The sequence below is a fragment of the Rattus norvegicus genome, chromosome 2 (genome assembly GCF_021556685.1).
Source record: "Rattus norvegicus strain SHRSP/BbbUtx chromosome 2, alternate assembly SHRSP_T2T, whole genome shotgun sequence".
In the NCBI taxonomy this organism is placed as follows: Eukaryota; Metazoa; Chordata; class Mammalia; order Rodentia; family Muridae; genus Rattus; species Rattus norvegicus.
In genome coordinates, this window is record NC_141535.1 from 184,797,781 (window position 1) to 184,818,540 (window position 20,760).

General features: G+C 52.2%; 1 protein-coding gene across 24 annotated transcripts; it reads left to right on the forward strand.

Moving 5' to 3' along the window:
• The first annotated feature begins 6,890 nt into the window (after window positions 1-6,890).
• On the forward strand, window positions 6,891-20,487 carry Sema6c (semaphorin 6C). Of its 24 annotated transcripts, none has more exons than XM_087621158.1 (22): window positions 6,891-7,113; window positions 8,999-9,046; window positions 9,354-9,617; window positions 9,776-9,865; window positions 10,677-10,845; window positions 13,496-13,610; window positions 13,902-13,965; window positions 14,102-14,158; window positions 14,457-14,558; window positions 14,742-14,832; window positions 15,033-15,152; window positions 15,259-15,347; window positions 15,613-15,830; window positions 16,087-16,218; window positions 16,479-16,631; window positions 16,811-16,984; window positions 17,221-17,367; window positions 17,633-17,710; window positions 17,793-17,848; window positions 17,996-18,040; window positions 18,243-18,338; window positions 18,707-20,487. In XM_087621158.1, exons 5-22 carry the CDS (start codon window positions 10,731-10,733, stop codon window positions 19,735-19,737), a joined length of 2,883 nt encoding a protein of 960 aa, XP_087477284.1. In that variant the 5' UTR covers window positions 6,891-7,113; window positions 8,999-9,046; window positions 9,354-9,617; window positions 9,776-9,865; window positions 10,677-10,730; the 3' UTR covers window positions 19,738-20,487. The 24 variants fall into 24 exon arrangements, with proteins under 24 accessions (XP_087477284.1, XP_087477298.1, XP_087477339.1 ...); XM_087621172.1 differs by having other exon boundaries at window positions 6,891-7,103; XM_087621213.1 differs by lacking the exon at window positions 18,243-18,338.
• Window positions 20,488-20,760: the final 273 nt, after the last annotated feature.

Sequence of the window (20,760 nt, forward strand, 5' to 3'; positions counted from 1 at the left end):
ATTTATTAAGTCACTTATCTCTGTCAAGAGAAAAAGAACCCTCTGAGGTCACAGAGGAAAGAACTTCCAGGAAGGAGAGAAAGAGGTCAGCGGGGTCAAATGCCATGAAAGGGACAAAGGCATAAAGGCTTAGGAGCTGATTGTGACCAGGGGGTCACTGGCAGGCAGCCCTGATGGCAACAATCTCTGAGGACTAGACTGGTGGAAGCAAAAAGAAAAATGACTCAGGATTAATGAGAATCCAGATAATGCAGCAAGGACTTATGGTCTAGAAGTCACACAGTAAATGTGGACAAGGACCAAGAGAAGGCTGGAACTTTGGTTCCCTTCTGGTTTTGATCTGCTCTACCCTCAAGCTCATGGCTCCCCCATGTCAGAGCAATGGGCAGGCACCACTACGGCCATCTGCAATCCTGACGTCTTCCTGGTCGATGTTGAGGACTGAACCTAGTGCCTTGAGTTTTCTGGCCAGCACTTCAGCCCTGACCTGCAGTTCCAGCCCTTGATGGTTTTGAAACTGGATCTCACCATAGCCCAGGCTGTTCCTAAACTCCCAGCAGTCCTCCTGCCTCTCTCAGCCTCCAAATACTCTTGAATACAGGAATGAGCTACCCTACCCTGCTTTGATGTATATTTTTAAATACTGGTCTCATGTTGCCCAGGCTAGTCTTGAATTTCTGATTCTCCTGCCTCTCCCTTCAAGATGCATGGACCACATGCAAATGTTAAAATTTCATGAGAGATATTGGAATGAACACACACACACACACACACACACACACACACACACACACAGAGAGAGAGAGAGAGAGAGAGAGAGAGAGAGAGAGAGAGAGAGAGAGAGAGAGGCTGAAGGAAAGATGTCAGCAGAAAAGAAAAGCCAGGTATGGTGGTGTATGCCTTTAATCCCAGCACTTGGGGAACAGAGGCAGGCAAATCTCTCTGAGTTCAAGTCTACAGAGTGAACTCTAGCACAGCCAGGGCTGCATAGTGAGACCCTGTCTTTAAAAAAAAAAAATGAACAAACAAAAAATAAAAAAAAGGATTAAAAATAAAGGAAAGAGGGCAGGAGAGATGGCTCAGTGGTTAAGAGCACTGACTGCTCTTCCAGAGGTCCTGAGTTCAATTTCCAGCAAGCACATGGTGGCTCACAACCATCTGTAATGAGATCTGATGCCCTCTTCTGGTGTGTCTGAAGAGAGCAACAGTGTACTCACATACATAAAATAGAATAAAGACTTAAAAAAAATTAAAAAAGGAAAGAATGAATTGTTCAAAAACTTTGGTTCAGTTCTCTCTTTTTGGTTCAGTTCTCATCACCCACACCCCACCCAGCTATAATTTCAGTTTCATGGGATCTACCGCCCTCTTCTGACCTCCACAGGCACTCCATACATTTGCTACATATGCACGCATGCAGGCAAAACATACGCATAAAATAAATATAAAAAAAAGGGGCTCAGATGGTGGCATTAGTCTATAATCCCAGTACTTTACAGAAGATGACAGGAACATCACAAGTTCTGGACTAGAGTCTCTCTTACAATAATTATCAGTGTTAGATTTGGTACTGCACACATATAACCCCAGAACTCAGAAGGCTGAGACAGGAAGATTGCTGAGGCTTGAGGCTAGCCTGGTATACATAGAAAGTAGAAGGTCACTCAGGGCTACAGAGTCAAGACCTGTCTCAGTACCCCGTCACCAAAATCTTAACTACAGTGCATTCAAAAGATGCATTCTGTATACAATGACAGACCCCATAGTCCTGGGCATTCTGGTGAATGAGGCAGGGAGATTGTTTAAACCTGCCTAGGAATTTGGGGTCACCTTGAGCAACAAAGTAAGACATCTCAAATAAAAGATGGATTTAGAGATGTAGAATTATGTTCCTAAGTAGAAAAAATGTACAAATTTATTCAACGAATGTGTTAACAATTAATACCTACTAGCCCGACATGGTAAAAGGAGGCAGAAGGGTTGGGAGTTCATGGTCATCAGTGTGGGAAGGGGAGGGTTATAAGAGGCTCCATTTCAAATGAAAATAATGGATGACTGAGAAGATGTGCTAGGCACACCAGCTTGATCCTGAGGGTCCAAGCTTCCCAAGGCTTGGGTTAAAAGCAGGATATAGAGACACTCAACCTGGAGCCCACACTACCAAGGCAGATGAGGGTTGGAGACAGGAGAACCCTTGCAAGCTCATAAGCTGGCCAGTGTGACCTCATAGCACAGCAGCAAAACAGGAGACCTTGTCTGAGCAAGGTGGGAGGAGAGAACTGACTTCTAGAAGTTGTCCTCCGACCTGCGCATGGAGTCTGGCGGGCAGATCTCTCTGAGTTTAAAGCTAGTCTGGTCCACATAGTGAGTCCTAGGACAGCCAACGCTATGTAGAAAAACCTTGTTTCAAAATAAAAGTATTTTATGAGGGTAAATGTTTTACCTTCAGTGTGCAGTCCTGTGTGTGCCCAGTGCTCACACTGGTCAGAGGAAGGTACTGGATCTTCTGGAACTGGAATTACAGATGCTGTGCGCTGCCACGAGTGCTGGAAACTGAAATCCAATCCAGTCCTCTGCAAGAGCAGCCAGCGCTCTTAACCACCAACTACAACTAAACCAACTCTCTCATCCCAGTGTTTCCTCACTGCCTGGTCTCTCTCTCTCTCTCTCTCTCTCTCTCTCTCTCTCTCTCTCTCTCTCTCTCCTCATTCTTTCTTTTTCTAAGACTGATTTAGTCATATGAATGCTCTGTCTGCATGTATATTTGAAAGCTAGTACCCATTACAGATGGTTGTGAGCCACCATGTGGTTGCTGGGAATTGAACTCAGGACCTCTGGAAGAGCAGTCAGTGCTCTTAGCCTCTGAGCCATCTCTCCAGACCCACTGTCTTCTTTCTGCTGTTGTAGCAACAACAACAAAAGAACAAGACACCTTGGCACATCATTTTCTTACTAAACAACTTAAAACAGGCCCCACTTCTTGCAAATAGTTTTACCCAGCCCAGCTTGGTGCTCCAGGCTTTCTGGAGCCAGGTCCCTCTTTCTGTCCCCTTGCTCAGAACCAATGTCCTTTGCACACATGAGCCTCACAAGACCTTTTGCTGTCCATGTTTCAGGTGCCATGTTTACCGAGTAAAAGCTTTTATTTAAACATTGTCTTTGTGGGGGGGGGCATTTTCTCCTTTCTTCAGGCAGACTCCCATCAAAGTTCCCTGTCCCTCAAGATAAAATATCTACAGCAGGCTGGAAATAAAAGTCAATGTTAGAATGTTTACTTAGCTATCATCAAGGCCTTGGGTTTCTTTATCCAGCACTGAAAAAAGTAATTAAAATGTATCCATTATCTTCTCTTGGAAACACCAAGAGTGCACAAGTTGGCCTTGAACCCCTATGCTAGACCCCACTTGCAGACCGGTAGTTCTATTTAGTTTTGTCATAATTAGATTTTGGAGTGTTGCTTTTGAAAACTTTTTGAAGTTTATTTAGATTTTTAAAATGTTATGTGTGTGTTTTTATTCTGATTTGTTGAGCCTTATTCACTTATTTTGAGTTGGGCTTCATCACCTCGCCACATAATCCTTGTAATCCTAGACCTCATGAAGACTAGGCTGGTCTCAAACTCACAGAGATCCTCCTGCCTCTGCTTTCCAATGTTGGGATTCAAGGGACCACACTCTCTGTGTAAAGGTGTTTTGCCTGCATGTATGTCTGGTGCCCAAAGAGATCAGAAGAAGGTGCTGAATCCCCTGCAACTGGTGTTATGGACGGTTCTGAACCACCATATGGGTGCCAGGGGACCTGAACCTGGGTCCTCTGAAAGAACAAGCACTTAGCTATTTGTCCACCCCGGCACTGCTCTTTAATCCTTAATAAACTGTAGGTCTTGGGTTTGTTGTTGTTAACTCAATAGATAGTAGTAGATAATCTTGAGCCTCTGATCTTCCTGCCTCTATTAATAACTGCTGAGATACAGTATAGGCCGACACCAACCCCTGGGTTACAGGTATTGAAGATTGAACCCAGGGCTTTGTGCACGCACCCTACCAACTGAGCCAGACCCCCCCCCCCCAACCATGGTGCTTATTATCTTTCTTGTAAAATGTTTTATCATATCTGGACACTGGCTTTTAATCCCAGAACTCTGGAAGCAGAGGCAGGAGGATTTCTGAGTTTAACACCAGCTTTTGGTACTGCTTGTAAAATTTTTTTTGTAGTTTAGATTTTTTAAAATGTTATGTGATAACAGAATAAGTTCTAGGACAGTCAGATCGCTATACAGAGGAACCCTGTCTCAACTCTTCCTGCACTCAAAAAGTGTGTGTGTGTGTGTGTGTGTGTGTGTGTGTGGCGTCACACATTTGTGTCAGTCAGAGCTCAACCTGAGAGAACTAATTCTTTCACTCGGTGGATCCCAGGGATTGAACTCAGTTTGCAAATCTTGGTTGTAGATGCCTTTACCCACTGAGCCAACTTTCCAATCATGAAAGTCCTATTTGTGGGGCTGGAGAGATGGCTCAGTGGTTACGAGCACTGACTGCTCTTCCAAAGGTCCTGAGTTCAAATCCCAGCAACCACATGGTGGCTCACAACCATCTGTAATGAGATCTGATGCCCTCTTCTGGTGTGTCTGAGGACAGCGACAGTGTACTCATATACATAAAATAAATCTTTAAAAAAAAAAAAAAAAGAAAAGAAAGTCCTATTTGTAAATGTGGGATCACAAGCCACAAGCCACAGTAAATTGTGCTTGAGGTGATTAATATGAATTGCATTAAAGTTTGATCTTTCTTAAAACTTTAAGGAATTATGTTTTAATCCATATATACTAATGTATCCAGTAAGTTCATATTTGAATGAATATCTAAGACCCATGCTAGAAGCTAGGAAACATTGAAACCTCTACATGTTATGTATCTTTCTCCTAAATCTTCTTTACAATCTTTAGAACATTCTCTCTGTCTCTCAAGACAGGGTTTCTCTGTGTAGCCCTGGCTGTCCTGGAGCTCTTTTTTTTTTTTTTTTTTTTTTTTTTTTGGTTCTTTTTTTTCGGAGCTGGGGACCGAACCCAGGGCCTTGCGCTTCCTAGGTAAGGGCTCTACCACTGAGCTAAATCCCCAGCCCCATGTCCTGGAGCTCTTAAATGTAGACCAGACTGGCCTAAAACTCAGAGAACAGCTGCCTCAGCCTACCAAGTGCTGGGATTAAAGGCATAAGCCACAATGCCTGCCCTTAATTGTTATTTTGTATTTACTAGCATTGTTGCTTATGTGTGTGAGGTGTGTGTAAATCCCACGGTGTGTGTGGAGGTCAGAGTCGGTTCTATCCTTCCACCGTGGTTTCTGGGTATTGATCTTAGGCCCATAGGTTTTTGAAACAAGTGCTTTTACTCATTAAGCTTTTTTTTTTTTTTTTTTTTTTTTTGCTGGTCTATGTTCCCTAATTTTACTGCCTGCTAAATCACTTTGGCTCCAGGATCCCCTCGGCAGTTAATCATGTGTAGGTACTATTCCTCTCTCACTCTGGTTATCTCATTGCTTCCTCTTACCTTAAGTCTAGGGGTCTGTCTTGTCTCTCACTGTCCACGTCTGTGCGTGAATCTTATAGCAGGGTACAGTTTGTTTGGCCGTTGTATTTATTCTATTCAGACCCCGCCCCCCCCCCCCCATTCAGTGAAGGTTGGTGTAGAAATTGGTAACTCAACACTTTTTTCCTCTAATCGAGAGGCCAAGCTGTGGGTACAAGTGCCCACTCAGACAACACTTTCTTAGAATGTCAATGTCTCCCAGGCCACCTACATTCCAGGGAATTTTGAAAATATCCTTTGTCTCAGCCCCACGCAAGGAAAAATCTTAGCAGGCAACACCAAGGTGGAAGCTAAGCAGTATTGTCTGAAATAGCCTTCTTCTTCCTCTTCATTGACATTCCCCAAATGAAAGGCCCTTTACTTGGCTCCCTTAGCTTTGGGGACAAGGAGCAGTTTTACCATTTGGAGGGACATTCAAGAGCCTTTTGAGGAAGTGGGACACACCAATCTCGCATCTATGTGGTCAGGATAGCTGTTCACTCTCCCTTTGATGTCTCTGTATTTCTCTGAATCAATTCGTCTTGGTCTCCACCTGGCTTTGAGCTTTAGCCCTCCTACCTGCCCTCTTTTGTCAACCATCTGTCTCCTGACAGCCAGCGTCTAGCTTTCAGAGTTCTTAGCTCCTGGCATGGTGGTTCAGGGCTGACCTGTTCAGACTGTAGAGGTCGGTGGGGAGGAGATGACGGACACAAGATAAGACGGAGGATACTTTTCGTTTCTCAGGCCTCCTAAACCAAGCAGGCCTTCTTATTGGGGTCAGGATGAACATGAACCAGAGATAGCACACGGGGATGCAAAGAGACGAAGGCAGAAGCCTAGGAAGGAGAATGCAGAGGGACAAGGCGGGAGACTCCCTAGAGAGAAGGGTCGCCTAAGTCGCTGATGGAAGTGAGGGAGGATCGCGCAGACTCTGACAGCCCTACCCAGCCGAGGGCCCCTGGTTTCCTGTCTCTCTTTTCGGGTTGTCTTCCTTCATGTTTGTGACACTTCTGTCCGGGACCTCTTTTCTACCAACCTGTCTGTGTGCATGTAGCTTATGTCCCCGTCTCAGTGACTGTCCGCGAGTCTATCTAGTGCCTGACTCTGGTCTCCAGCTCACCCTGTCGGTTTAGCTCTGGGTGGACCGTGCGCTCGGCGCCCCGCCTTTCTGTAGTATTACTGGTGGAGAGGTGCCGAGAAGGCGGTGCCTATCCCGCCGCTTAGTATCCCATTGGGCAGCAGGACGAAGAGGCGGGCCGGAGGCGGGCCGGGCTGGGAGGCGGGCGGGGCGGCTGGGGCCGAGCCCAGAGCCCCGGGCGGTCGCATTGTTTTCCTCCGCCGATCTGCGGCGGGAATAGGGGCTTCTACTCAGACCCAAGACTCTCGTAACCCGACAGCGCCTTGGAGCCTAAATCTAAGCACGATTCAGACAGGACGCTCGTCGCGTCTTGCCAGAGCCCCAACCACGGATTGCGAACTCTGCCCGAGCTAGGGGCCGCCTGCTGCTCCCTGGACCTTGCTGACCCGGATCTCGGAGCAAGTACCTTGGGGTAGGGATGTAGCTGCAGGGAGGGACAGGAGCGTCGCAAGAGGGTGTCAAGCTTCTGTGTGTCACAGGAACCCGAGTGGGTCCAGCGCGTCTTGTGCCTGGCAGAGTTAGGGTGCGTGGAGAAGAGAACCGTGGCCGAGAACAGCTGCACTGATGGGCGCAGGGTGTAGGCTTCTTTTCTGACATGGTCGTTGTCGTGTCCCGCAAGATTGGGGGTCATGGAAGGGGATTTTTTTTTTTTTTTGAAGCGCGCACAATGCAGAGGGTGGCAAGCCCCAGCACCTTGCCTCTCCCTCGGGAAACTGAGGCTCCAAAACCTGTGGAGAAGTAGACCTCGACGCCCCTACGGGGATTAGAACGGGGACAAGTCATTCAGGACTTTGGTGTAGGGGTTGCTTCCCTGTCCTTGTGCAGGCTGGAGTCTGAACACTCCTAGGGGGAGGGGTCGGCTTGGGCAAAGAGTCCAGGACCGGAGCCAGGGAGGAGCATGGTTTCCCGAGCCCACCTCCACGCTTCACCTCATTCCGCCCGGGGCTTTGTTAGACTGGTCACCCACGGAGGAGAGCGGCCCTGGCGACAGCATCATAGCTCACTTACCAGCTCTGCGCGGGCCTAAGGCCCGCCCTCGGCTATTCCAGCCTCTAGCCCTGTTTCCCTAGTCTGGGAGACCCGCCTCCGTCCCCCAAACCCAGATCTCATTCCCACTTGATCTGCGCCTGCAGGCCCCTCCAGCCCCTCCTCCCGCTAACGTGGCTCTGGGACCCGGTCCCGGCCCAGACGCTGCTACCCGCCCCTCCTCGGAGCCCCGGATCCAGTGAGGGGGAGACACGTCGAGCCCCTGGCCCCAGGCCCATCTCACGCTAAGCTCATGCGAAGCTCCAGACACCTGGTTTATCCACGTTGGGGGTGGGTGGGAGGGAGGGTAAGTACAAAGCCTGGGACGGAGAGCGAAGGATAGGGTAAAAGGATTTAGAGGCTCGGTGCACCCCCTGAGCCTCCTGAGGAAGGTGGGCAGGGGTGGGCAACCATGTCTATGGCTTCCTGCTATTGTCCCCGGCCTGCCTCCCTATTCCTTACCCTGCTCCTCTAGACACCAGCTATGACCTCGGCCACTCCCCAGCGGTAGCTGTCTGGCTAAGAGAAAAGAAGGGGCTGGCTGTTTCATCTTTCTATCAAGGGGAGGACCTAAAAGGAGAAAGAATGGCCAGGTCTCTCCTTGGGATTTCTCCAGGTCACAGCATGCCTGTCCCCAGGCCAGGGATTGGATGGGAGCCACCCAGATGTTGCTCCCCCAAACAGCTATGGGAAGCCCTCTTAAAGATGTATCATACTCGAGTCTAGTGGGCCAAGGAAAAGGCCAACCAAGTGTTTTTAGAGGCTGGACTAACCCAGCTGAAAGTGAGCGTGTGGGGGTCCTTAGTGTGGGAGATTAGGTAGTAGGGAAGCACTGTTTGCTCTCTGAGGAAATAAGGGGATGAGGGTACTTGCTATCAGAGCATTTAGCTTGGAAATGAAGAGCATGCAAATTAGATGCAAATTAGCCTCTATTGTCCCTAGCTAGGGAGCTTTTGCTGGAAGGCTGGTGGAGTCTGAAGGTTTTAACTCGGGAGTGGTCATCGGTCCCCACAACTCCCAGACAGCCCTTTCCCCAAGGCTAATCCTGCAGTTCCAGGAGTTTCTGACTAAAGGCCAAAAGCTACCCTCTTATCTTCCGGTGCGAAGCCGCCCTCATTTTGTAACCAAACAAAATGCACTCCCCCAGTAGCATCTCCCCGACACTGGCTTCAACAGCTTTTCCCAGAATTTGCACATTTACTTTTAAAGGATGTAGTAAGGGAGATGTGATTTAGTCTTTTCCCTTCTTCTTTTGTCCCTTCCTCCCTTAGATCAGAGGGCCCTATCCCTCTTCATCCCCACAGGACCCACCACCCCAGGTAAGGAAAGAGGCAGGCTCCGACTGGGGTCAGGAAGAGGGTCTGGCTCTTTTCTCCACTTGCCAGAGACCAAAGTTGTTTCCAGGGTGAAGATAGCAGTTGCCCAGGGCAACTTGAGGGCAAGTAGGAGAGCATCGGAGACAAACTGTGTCCTTTCTCTTCTGGGAGTACCAGCATCTGGAAACATGGGTTGGGGGAGGGAGGAAGACTCCCTTTCAAGGGAGGGGTCCTTAGGTAGCTAAGTGCTCTGCCTCTGGGGAAGGGGGGGGGTCATCATTAGGTGTTTCTACCCTGCCCCTTCCTCCAGCTCTCTTGGGGCCCACCTGACGTCAACCTCCCCACCAGTGACGCTAGATTGGGCTTGGGTGGACACTTGGGTCCTGGCTTCAGGAGTGAAATTATTGGAGAGATGGAGGGGGCTTGCCCTGTAAGCCCAGAGCATCTTCTTTAGAAGACTTGGAATGGACAACTGAGGCTTGTTGTGATCTGTCACAAAAGAAAGGACTCCCTGCCCTGATTAATGGAGCCTCTTCAGCCCCTCACTTCGATTTCAAGGGAAGGCAGGAGGCTGGTATGCACCCCCCACAGTGGGTCTAGTTAGGGTCAGCTGACTGGGAGGCTGCTGGGTGGGAAGGAGACCTGTCTCACCATTCCTTTCACCATATCCATCTTTTCTTGGACTTTGGGCTACAATTGCCTGTCATTGAATTATTTATATTTCAATTTCAGAGGCAGCCTGATGAGGGAAGAAGGGGAAAGCGGGGCACGTTCAGCCATTTCTTCTCACCCGTCCTTTCTATCCTTCGTTCAGCATAGGGGGTGGGTCCGCTCTTCTCCCCACGTTGAGAACATGCATTGGTTCTTAGGAGCCAGGGAGGCAACGGGGGGCTCCAGGATGGGAGGGGGCCCAGTGGTCGAGGAGACAGCTGCAGCCAGAGCTAAATTTAGCCTCTGATCTGGCTTTGATGCAGATTCATTTTTGGCTAAGACAGCCCCTCCATGCACACCATATGCCCTCCCTGCCCAGCTTCTTCCTCAGCGATGGGAATGGCCCTGAAGTATGAGCTTAGGCTGGGTCAGTGACCCCAGGCTGTTTGTTCCTCTCCTTCTGTTCTTTCTCAGCCTTAGACAGGACCATGACTGCTGCCCAGCTGCTTTTGCCTGGGCGCAGTGCCTACAAGACTCCCAGGGTGCCGTGGGGGTCTGTGAAGGGAGGAGCGAGCAGACTTGGTGCCCTCTTCCTCCTCCTAGTGCCAAGGAGTCACTATTTATAATGTTAAGGATTCAGTGTCTAATTATAGCGGAGAAGGGGTTAGCGCAGGGGGGCAGGAGGTATCACCTACTGAATGTCCCAGCCCTAGGCAGGAGAGAGTTGGAAAGGATGGGAGGTCGGAGGATTTGTTCTGTCCTTACCTGGGGGTCATACCAGCAGGCAGCACCCAACCAGTTTGGGCCAGTTGGAGAGGGAAGGGCCTTGAGTGACAGTGACAGCTGGCTGGGAGTGAGGCAGAGATGGCTCTTTGCCCCACCCCACAGGGTCTTCTGGGGATAGACCTGGGGAGGAGTCTGCCTGCAACAAGGGTAGAAAGAACTTAGTCCCTTCCCCCACTTTTCTGTCTCCCCACTTCAGGGCCAGCATATGGGTGAGGGGGTACTCCCTGGGGCTTGAGCTGCCCCGCACAGGATGCCCCGTGCCCCCCACTCCATGCCCTTGCTGCTGCTGTTGCTGCTGTCACTCCCCCAAGCCCAGACTGCCTTTCCCCAGGACCCCATCCCTCTGTTGACCTCTGACCTACAAGGTGAGTGCCCCACCCACTTTACCCTCTTGGGGGGATGCAAGTAGAGAATGAGACCCCTATGTTGGAGGAGGCAAGGAGTCAGGAGTCCGGATGTTTTCAGTTTTGAAAGCTAAGGGAATGGTCAAGCAGAGGGGAACAAACAGGTGGAATGAGCTGGAACCACACATTTCTCATCCCTGGGCTTTGTTTCTTCACTCAGAGGTAGTGTTGCTAGGCGGCTAAAAATGTGACCTCTAGCTGAACATGATGGTGCATGCTCACAGTCCCAGCACTTGGGAGTCTGAGGGAGGAAGATTGCTACAAGTCTGAGGAGAGCTTGAGCTCTGTAGTGAGTTCCAGGCCAGTTGGGATTACATAGCAAGACCCTGTCTCAGTAGACAAACATGAGGAATGCCAGAGCAAACCATAGCAGGTCTGAACCCCTGCTCAGCTGCTCACTAGCTGTGTGACCTTGGTTAATGTTATCTAACCTTTCTTAGCCTCAGTTTCCACAGCAGTAAAAGGAAGATAATAATCATAGTGTTGTACCTCATGTTGTCACTCAGAGATTAAGTGAGGTGACAGATGTAACACAAATTAGGCACAGTCCTGAGAACACTGTCTGGCCCAAATTAAGCACTTTATGTTTGTGTGTTATTCTTAGCTACAACCCAGTGTGGTTCCTGAAACCCTTACTTCTCTGCCCACCAGAGAGCCTAGGTCTCACCATGACAGAAACCATAAACCCACTCTTTCAGAGAAAAGTCATAGATGTTGGATTTAGATTCATTTTGGTTGGGCTACTAGGAGTAACTGTTGGGGGACAGATAAGACTAGCAAATGCTATATCTGATGCAGTTCTCAGCACTCTCTGTTACATCATCTGTGAACCCTGGGTTCCCCCATAAACCAATACCTGAAGCTTTTATGCCCAGATAAGGTGGACAATAGAGTTGGTCACAATGGTGAAGTGTTGAAAAGTCTTGAGGAGGAATCCAAGATGGGTAGGAGAAGCAGATGCATTAATTATATATGAGTACATGTGTGTAGGAGCTGTACTGACAAAACCTTTCCTGGGGAGACAAAACAGGTCTACTGACCCCAGATAGGGAGGTATGGATACCACCAAAGTCCAACTTGGTGAACCAAATACTTTAACTGGTGGGGATTCTTACAGGAATGTGGGTGAGCGGTTACTTACAGGAGCAGAAATGACTCAAAGCTGCATCACCGAAGCCCACTCCAGCTTGGGCAATAGCTTACACAGCTGGGAACTGGGAGCACTGCACAGCCTGCAGGCAGGGCACCTAGCAGACAATGCTTTCCGGGAGCCTCAACTGGTCTCCTCCAGGCAGCTGGGCTGGTTTCTGCGTTTTCATTTGTTTTTTTGTTTTTTCCCCTCCAAGAGTCTTCTTTTCAGCTCAGCTTCTTCTGAGGGGGACTCTCAGCTTTTATTGTTAACTCTGGTAGGAAAGGGGCCTACTGAATCTGGTCAGTTTCAGGGAGTTCTTGAAGATGTTTTTTAGTTATTTACCTTCCTGCTTATGGAGCTGGCCTGCAAAATGGAATGTTTTAATCTCAAGTAGTCCAGAGGAGGTGGGGCTGCCTGGAGTTGGAGCTAGAGGTGGCTGTGAGTCACCTGATGTGGGTGCTGGGAATCGAACTCTGAACCTCTGGAAGAATAGTACATGCTCTCAACCACTAAGCCATCACCAGCCCCTTGAAAGGAACTTTCTAAAACACAGGTGGCCCTAAGAAGGGACTTGGCCCAACTCTGGAGTCAGACAGACCCTGCTGCCTTCGTGGTAATCCTATAAACCCCTCAGGGCACTAAGCCTTGAAATGGGGCCAAGGTGACCCATAAGGATAATATATTAAGAAAGGAAAATCATTCAGATGACTCACATAGTACCTGATCAAAATTAAACGCTGTTGGTGGTGTTCTGTTTGTTTAACAGTTTTTATTTGGGGGGAGTGCACATGCCATGGTATATGAGTGGAGACTAAAAGATAACTTGGGCATTGACTCTCTGCCTACTCTATGTGAACTTCATAATCAGGCTGCAAGGACCCAAGTATTTCCAACCTCAGAGCCGCTTCAATGTCTGTCCTTCCTTTCTTCCTTCCTTTCTTCCTTCCTTTCTTCCTTCCTTTCTTTTTCTTCCTTCCTTTCTTTTTCTTTCTTTCTTTCTTTCTGTCTTTCTTTCTTTCTTCCTTTCTTCCTTTCTGTCTGTCTGTCTTTCTTTCTTTCTTCCTTTCTTTCTTCTTTCTTCCTTTCTTCCTTTCTGTCTGTCTTTCTTTCTTTCTTCCTTCCTTTCTTTCTTTCTTTCTTTCTTTCTTTCTTTCTTTCTGTCTTCCTTCCTTTCTTCCTTCCTTCCTTCCTTTCTTTCTTTCTTTCTTTCTTTCTTTCTTTCTTTCTTTCTTTCTTTCTTTCTTTCTTTCTTTCTAATTTGAGATAGCATCTTGCCTTTACTTGCTATGTAACCAAGACTGGCCTTAAACTCTCAGCAGTCCTCCTGCCTCAGCCTTTCCCAGTGCTGCTGTGTACCATTATGCCTAGCTACTGGTACTGTTTTTAGTAGTAGATTTTGGGCCTCTCTGTGGCTGGGCTCCATCTGGTAGGAAGTGTGTTGTCTCAGCTGCCATCCTCAGTACACCGCTGCACCTCCAGGTACCTCTCCGTCATCCTGGTTCCGGGGCCTGGAGGACGATGCTGTGGCTGCGGAACTTGGGCTGGACTTTCAGAGATTCCTGACCTTGAACCGGACCTTGCTTGTGGCTGCCCGGTAAAATGGCCGAGGCACCGTTTTGGGGCAGACATGCATGCTCCTGGGCAGACATGGGACCTGCATGGCCACTGCAGCATCTTGCAGGGGACACATGCAGGTGCACAAGCCATGGGACATGGACATGCTTGGACCCAGAGAACAAATGCCAAGGCGTGGAGTAAGGGGGAGGCTAGGGCGCAGGACTTTATGTGGCTTGGCCCTGAGCTGGTGAACATGGGTAAGGAGGGGCTAAGGAGCTCAGGCAGGGTGCCTCTGCTCAGCTCTGACCCCTCCTTACCTACCCTTCAGGGATCACGTTTTCTCCTTCGATCTTCAAGCCCAAGAAGAAGGGGAGGGGCTGGTGCCCAACAAGGTGAGGGGCTGTATGCGAGGAGGTGCAGGCAGGGAGCCAAAGCTGGGAAAGGCATAACGGGGGTCCTGGGGGCTGAGAAGGAGTCATAATGTGAGGAGGGGTCCAGATTGCCACATGACCTCTCTTCTTCCTGCAGTTTCTGACATGGCGGAGCCAAGACATGGAGAATTGTGCTGTCCGGGGAAAGCTGACGGTGAGGAGTGGAATAGAGTTGGAGGGAAGGCGAGAGCTGCCTTCAGGTAGTAGGCTGCCAGGACTACTTCTCACTCCCTTCCACCCTAGTGCAGACAAAGGGAAGAGAATTCATCCTTTTCAGTTCCCTTTGCACGTCCCAGGAAAAAGGAAAGGGAGGTTCAGAGAGACCAGGGAGCTTGCTGCAAGCTAAACGACAGTCGACAGCCTGAGACTTAGCCACACTACTCTCACTACTTCCTGTAACCCCTAACGTCAGTTCCGGGCCTGTCACTGACCTAGAATTTTGGGTTCTCTAGGACGAATGCTACAACTACATCCGTGTTCTTGTTCCCTGGGACTCGCAGACACTCCTTGCCTGTGGAACAAATTCCTTCAGCCCTGTGTGTCGCAGCTATGGGGTACTGAGGAAGAGGACTGGGAGGGGAATCCAATAAGCTTTCAGTTTGATGGGAAGGGCTGGGCATCTGGGGATGGGCAGGCGTGGGATACTAGAGTGAGAGGGGCTGGAGGAGGAGGTGGGTGCCTGTGCCCTGTAGGGCCAGACTCTAAAACCTCCAGGACTCTGCTTCCTCTGTCCCCAGATAACATCTCTGCAACAGGAGGGTGAGGAGCTGAGTGGGCAAGCTCGATGCCCCTTTGATGCCACCCAGTCCACTGTGGCCATCTCTGCAGGTGTGCACCTGGGCATTCGAGAGGCAGGCATGTGAGGGGCTGGAGGGAGTTCCTCTCCCACCCTGGCCTCTCCCCCATGTCCCTGGGTGGAGGGTTGAGATAGGGGCTGGGACCATGCCTAGGTAGATAGACGGGTAGGCCAGTAGGAGACAAGCTGCAGATCCTGAGCTTTCTGTGACCCCACTCCCTCGTCTCTCCAGAGGGTAGTTTGTACTCAGCCACAGCAGCAGATTTCCAGGCCAGTGATGCTGTGGTTTACAGAAGCCTTGGACCTCAGCCCCCACTCCGTTCTGCAAAGTATGACTCCAAGTGGCTTCGAGGTCAGTCATCCTGGGAGCTAGACTGTGCCTGGAGAGGATACACTAGGATGTGTGGGTATGAGTCTCTGAGCAGGTATAGATGCCCTTCCCTGTCTTCCTACCTCAGAGCCACACTTTGTCTATGCTTTGGAGCATGGAGACCATGTCTACTTCTTCTTCCGAGAAGTCTCTGTGGAGGACGCCCGCCTGGGGAGGGTAAGGAGCTGGGTACCAGGGATGGATTGCTGGACAGTTCTTCTGAGTCCTAAGGAAAGTTCTTGGCCCTAATTTTGAAAACAAATTCCTTGGAATCTTGACTCCTCCCCACACAACGCTGCATCTCCAGCTCTTACCTTGACCTAGAAGGGCCTGCTATATCATTTCTGTTCTTTGCTGTGACCCTGATATCTGTCTCTTGGAGCTCCTAAGTCACACTGTGCATCTCAACCAGCTGACCTGGGGCTCTCACCATCTCCTCCAGGTGCAGTTTTCCCGGGTGGCCCGGGTGTGTAAACGTGACATGGGTGGCTCACCACGGGCCTTGGATCGCCACTGGACATCCTTCCTTAAGCTGAGGCTCAACTGCTCCGTCCCTGGGGACTCTACCTTCTACTTTGATGTCTTACAGTCCTTAACTGGGCCTGTGAACCTGCATGGGCGCTCTGCCCTCTTTGGGGTCTTCACTACTCAGACCAATAGGTTGGTACCAGGTGGATTATGTGACCTAGTGCCACCCCTTTCCCCAGTATCCAAACTCCCTCTTAATGCCTACTGAGGAGGAGCTCCAAGCAAGGCCACTTTGCTGTCCTGGCCGGCCACCCTTTCTCCCGAGGCTGCCCCTCCCACTGGTCTCTGCCTCTAACGTGGTGCACAAAGGGCGGCTATCACTTCTTACCTGGCAGGAGCTGTGCAGTCCCTGTCAACATCTACCTTGCATCTTTTCTGGCCCCCTCAGCATTCCTGGGTCTGCAGTCTGCGCCTTCTACCTAGATGACATTGAACGTGGCTTTGAGGGCAAGTTCAAGGAGCAGAGGAGTCTGGATGGGGCCTGGACTCCTGTGTCTGAGGACAAAGTCCCCTCACCCAGGTAGGTACCCAGTATGGAGTGGCTTTTGGGGCAGAAGCAATTGCTACTCTTAATGTTGGGTTGTAAGGAGGTCATTGTGGTACAAGGACAGGCCTGGGCTGGACTAAGGAGCTACAACAGGGGAGGGAAGAAATGGTGCAAGTGAGTCTGCTTGCAGGGGAGAAAAGGTAACCAGCCATGTTTGAGGGCATGGGGTTGGGGACACATAGCTTAACATCAGTTCTCTGCCCTAAGGCTGCCCCTCCCCATGTGCCCACCAGGCCAGGGTCCTGTGCAGGTGTGGGTGCAGCTGCCTTATTCTCCTCCTCTCAAGACCTGCCTGACGATGTCCTGCTCTTCATCAAGGCACACCCACTGCTGGATCCCGCTGTGCCACCTGCCACCCATCAACCTCTCCTCACTCTGACTAGCAGGTACTCACTGCCTCCTGCCCTCGGTCACTCCCTTCGTTCTCTGTGTGGCCCACGAGGCGAATCACACTGGGGGAGAGGACCTGTGAAGCAGTAAGAGAATGGGAAGCAAGGCATCTGGGTGCTGCTGGAAGTGCTCAAGCTTTACTAGACATGTCCTCACCTGAAGCCTACCGCTCTAGGGCTCTACTGACCCAGGTAGCTGTGGATGGTATGGCTGGCCCCCACAGAAATACTACAGTCCTGTTTCTTGGCTCCAATGATGGGACAGTGCTGAAGGTGCTACCTCCAGGGGGACAGTCTCTGGGACCCGAGCCTATCATATTGGAAGAGATTGATGCCTACAGCCATGCCCGGTAAGTCCTTTGTGGGGGCAGGTGGGTGATGGGGATGGGGGAATAGGTTGGGTACTCCAGTGTTGGCCTGGCAGGATTAGAGGCTTGAAGTGGAGAAAGGGACTTGGTGAGAAGGCTCCACTGTTGGGTAGGGTGGCTCCATGGGTTGTGCCCTATCACTTCTTTCTTCCCATCAACTGTTTTGGGGACAGGCAGCCTTGCTGTCCCCATTCTGATTGCTTATGGCATCAAACTAGGTGCAGTGGGAAGCGGTCACCCCGAGCTGCTCGACGGATCATAGGGCTGGAGCTGGACACTGAGGGTCACAGGCTTTTTGTGGCCTTTCCTGGATGCATCGTCTACCTCTCTCTCAGCCGCTGTGCCCGGCATGGAGCATGTCAGAGGTGAGAGGAGCCTAAGGTCAGATGTGGCTTGGTGACACTTCCTGGGCTAGTAGGAGCTCAGAAAAACTCCCAAGTCTTGGGGATGACAAGGAAATGGAGGAGAGGATGGGGCACCTTTTGTAGTCTGAAGTAGGCAGCCACTAGGGCCTGAAGCAGATTGGGGTGGATGGGATGGAAATGTGGGGGGCGGTAAGCCTCTCCAGCACCAGGGTAAGCAGAGGGCAACAGTAGGGGTAGCAGCTTCACACTACTCAGTCTCCCCTAGGAGCTGCCTGGCTTCTCTGGACCCATACTGTGGATGGCATCGGTTCCGAGGCTGTGTGAATATCAGGGGACCTGGAGGGTAAGTGAGAAGCCCCTGGGTCTCTGAGGAGAGTGTACAGCAGAGTGCAGAGCCACAGTGAGCCACCCCCTTTTCCTTCTAGGACTGATGTGGATCTGACTGGGAACCAGGAATCCATGGAGCATGGTGACTGCCAAGGTAAAGACAAGGGATGGCTGCAGCCACAGCCAAAGTTGCATATGACCGTGATGGCTGCCGACAATATCCCAGGCTTGGCCATTTGTCTTTCTCAGCATCTGTACCAGCTACCTCTCTCAATTCCCTCATTCTCACCCTCTCTCATAGATGGAGCGACTGGGAGTCAGTCTGGCCCTGGAGATTCTGCCTATGGTGAGTCTTGTGGCCTCAGTGTTCTTTTCCCTTAGCCCACACAACCAGATCTGTTTGGGCTATCAGCAGACCAGCACCATGAACAGTCAGATGCGACACTGGAATTCGGACTCCTGGGTTCCAAAGGGGGTGGGGGACTCTTGGTGGTATCATGGGTGGAGAGCATATGTCTCACTGGCTCTGACCTGGTCTCTGTTACCAGTGCTTCTGGGTCCTGGCCCTTCCCCTGAGACCCCCAGTTCCCCCAGTGATGCCCACCCAGGGCCCCAGTCTTCCACTCTTGGAGCTCACACTCAGGGTAAGGGGGTCACCTGGGAGGGACAGTATTGCAGCGTGGAACTGCTGAGTCTCAGAGTTCTAAGCCGGGTACTGATTGGTGTTTGATGCCCACTAACACCTGTTTGGAACCTCCCTTCACCACAGCTGGACATCCCAGCCAGTGTCCTGCACGGGCAATTTGGCAGTTGTTCTTGGCATGGCTACAGGGGCTACAACTGGTATCGGGATACCCCAGACCAGTGCTCTAACCTGTGTGTTTAGGGATCCTGAGACTGTGTGGAGTGAAGCTGAAAGGCAGCATGAAAACTTGCTGTTAGCCCCACCTGTGCCTGTTCTGTGCACCAACTACCCTAAAGCTGAGCCTCCCCCCTCCTTCTCGGTCGGCAGGCGTGCGCAGGGACCTTTCCCCAGCCTCAGCCTCCCGATCCATCCCCATCCCACTCCTCCTGGCCTGTGTGGCGGCGGCCTTCGCTTTGGGCGCCTCAGTCTCCGGCCTCTTGGTGTCCTGTGCTTGTCGTCGCGCGAACCGCCGTCGGAGCAAGGACATCGAGACCCCGGGGCTGCCGCGCCCCCTCTCCCTTCGCAGTCTGGCGAGGCTGCACGGTGGCGGTCCTGAGCCCCCGCCTCCGCCCAAGGATGGTGATGCAGCGCAAACGCCCCAGCTCTACACTACCTTCCTGCCTCCGCCCGAGGGCGGATCCCCACCGGAGCTGGCCTGCCTGCCCACCCCGGAGACCACGCCCGAGCTGCCGGTGAAGCACCTCCGTGCCTCCGGGGGTCCCTGGGAGTGGAACCAGAACGGGAACAACGCTTCGGAGGGCCCAGGCCGCCCACGGGGCTGCAGCGCGGCGGGCGGGCCCGCCCCGCGCGTGCTGGTGAGGCCACCGCCCCCTGGCTGCCCCGGGCAGGAGGTGGAGGTGACCACGCTGGAGGAACTGCTGCGCTACCTGCACGGCCCGCAGCCGCCCAGGAAGGGCAGCGAACCTCTCGCCTCCGCCCCGTTCACCTCCCGGCCGCCTGCCTCGGAGCCCGGCGCCGCCTTGTTCGTGGACTCCAGCCCGATGCCTCGTGATTGCGTGCCGCCGCTGAGGCTCGACGTACCGCCCGACGGCAAGCGCGCGGCCCCGAGCGGGCGGCCTGCTCTCTCGGCCCCGGCTCCACGCCTGGGCGTCAGCGGCAGCCGAAGATTGCCCTTCCCCACGCACCGGGCGCCCCCGGGCCTGCTCACCCGAGTCCCCTCGGGAGGCCCGTCCAGGTACTCCGGGGGGCCCGGGAGGCACCTCCTGTACCTGGGCCGGCCCGACGGCCACCGCGGCCGCTCCCTGAAGAGGGTGGACGTGAAGTCTCCACTGTCGCCCAAACCGCCCCTCGCCACACCGCCGCAGCCCGCCCCGCACGGCAGCCATTTTAACTTCTGACAGAAGCTGCTAGCGCCCGTCGAGGCGCTGGAGGCCTAGGCCTGCGGAGGCCGCTGGCCTTCCCGGACTCCAAGAGTCTCCCGGGGTCCCCTCTCGCCTCGGTTTATTTATTGACTGTCTTTCCCCCTGTCCTTTGGCGAGGAGCTCGCCGCTCGGAGCGCCAGCATTTCAGGGGACCTGGCCGACTCCCACTCCCCGCTCCCTTCCAGCCACGCTGCCTTAACTCGTCGCTCCGGACTCCCGCGGACTGGGCCCCGGGCGGGCCGGCCGGGGCTGGAGCCGCGCGCTGTGTACAGAGTCCTCCGGCCTCCTGGGGCCGGGACGTGCCTCCTCCTACTGTGTAGGAGCCCCCACCCCTCGCTTCCCAATACAGCCGTGTCCCCCAGCCGCTGCCTGACTTTCTCGCGGTGCGGGAGGGGAAGGAGGGCGGGGCCGCCCGGCCCTCTGGGTACCTGTGCTCCTGAAAGTCTGCCTCCACTTCAGCTCGGCCCCTAAGTCTCTCCGGAGCAATTGGCTTGGCGGGTGTCCCACCGGGGTTAATCAGGAAAGGTTTCCTGAAGGAGGCAAGCAAAGACCTGGTGTGTGTGGGATGAGCCGGGGCCCAGGAGAGCAGTGGGTACTGATTGGGGGTGCTGGGGAAGGCGCTCAGCACGTATCTGGATAGAGGTCAGGCACCTTTCCACGGCCTACACTATGGGGTGGGAGAGGGAACTTTTGGAGAAATAAAACGAAGCTGCTGCGTGATTTGAATTTCACATCAACAAATCTTGTCCTAGAAAGAGAACTTGGCTTAGAAGGATTTGGGCTGCTTGTGCGGTAGGCTGCAAAGCAAAACAAAAGCCAGCAGAAGATGAGCCCTTTAAGAGGCGAGGGTTTGCCCCAGCGGTTGATTCTCTGTCCTAAGGGGCAGTTCCAGCTGCTTGCTAGCCCAGGGCTAGAGAGACTCATGTGTGTCCCTCGCGATGCTCCAAGACTCTGGCTACAGTTAGCTGCACAATATCCTGGGTATCAAAAAGAAAGATG

Coding starts and splice junctions, on each gene's coding strand:
- Sema6c (XM_087621158.1), top strand. CDS start 10,731: ATGCCCCGTGCCCCCCACTCCATGCCCTTGCTGCTGCTGTTGCTGCTG. Junction 13,966..14,101: donor AGGGGCTGGTGCCCAACAAG/GTGAGGGGCTGT, acceptor TTCTTCCTGCAG/TTTCTGACATGGCGGAGCCA. Junction 15,831..16,086: donor TTCACTACTCAGACCAATAG/GTTGGTACCAGG, acceptor TGGCCCCCTCAG/CATTCCTGGGTCTGCAGTCT.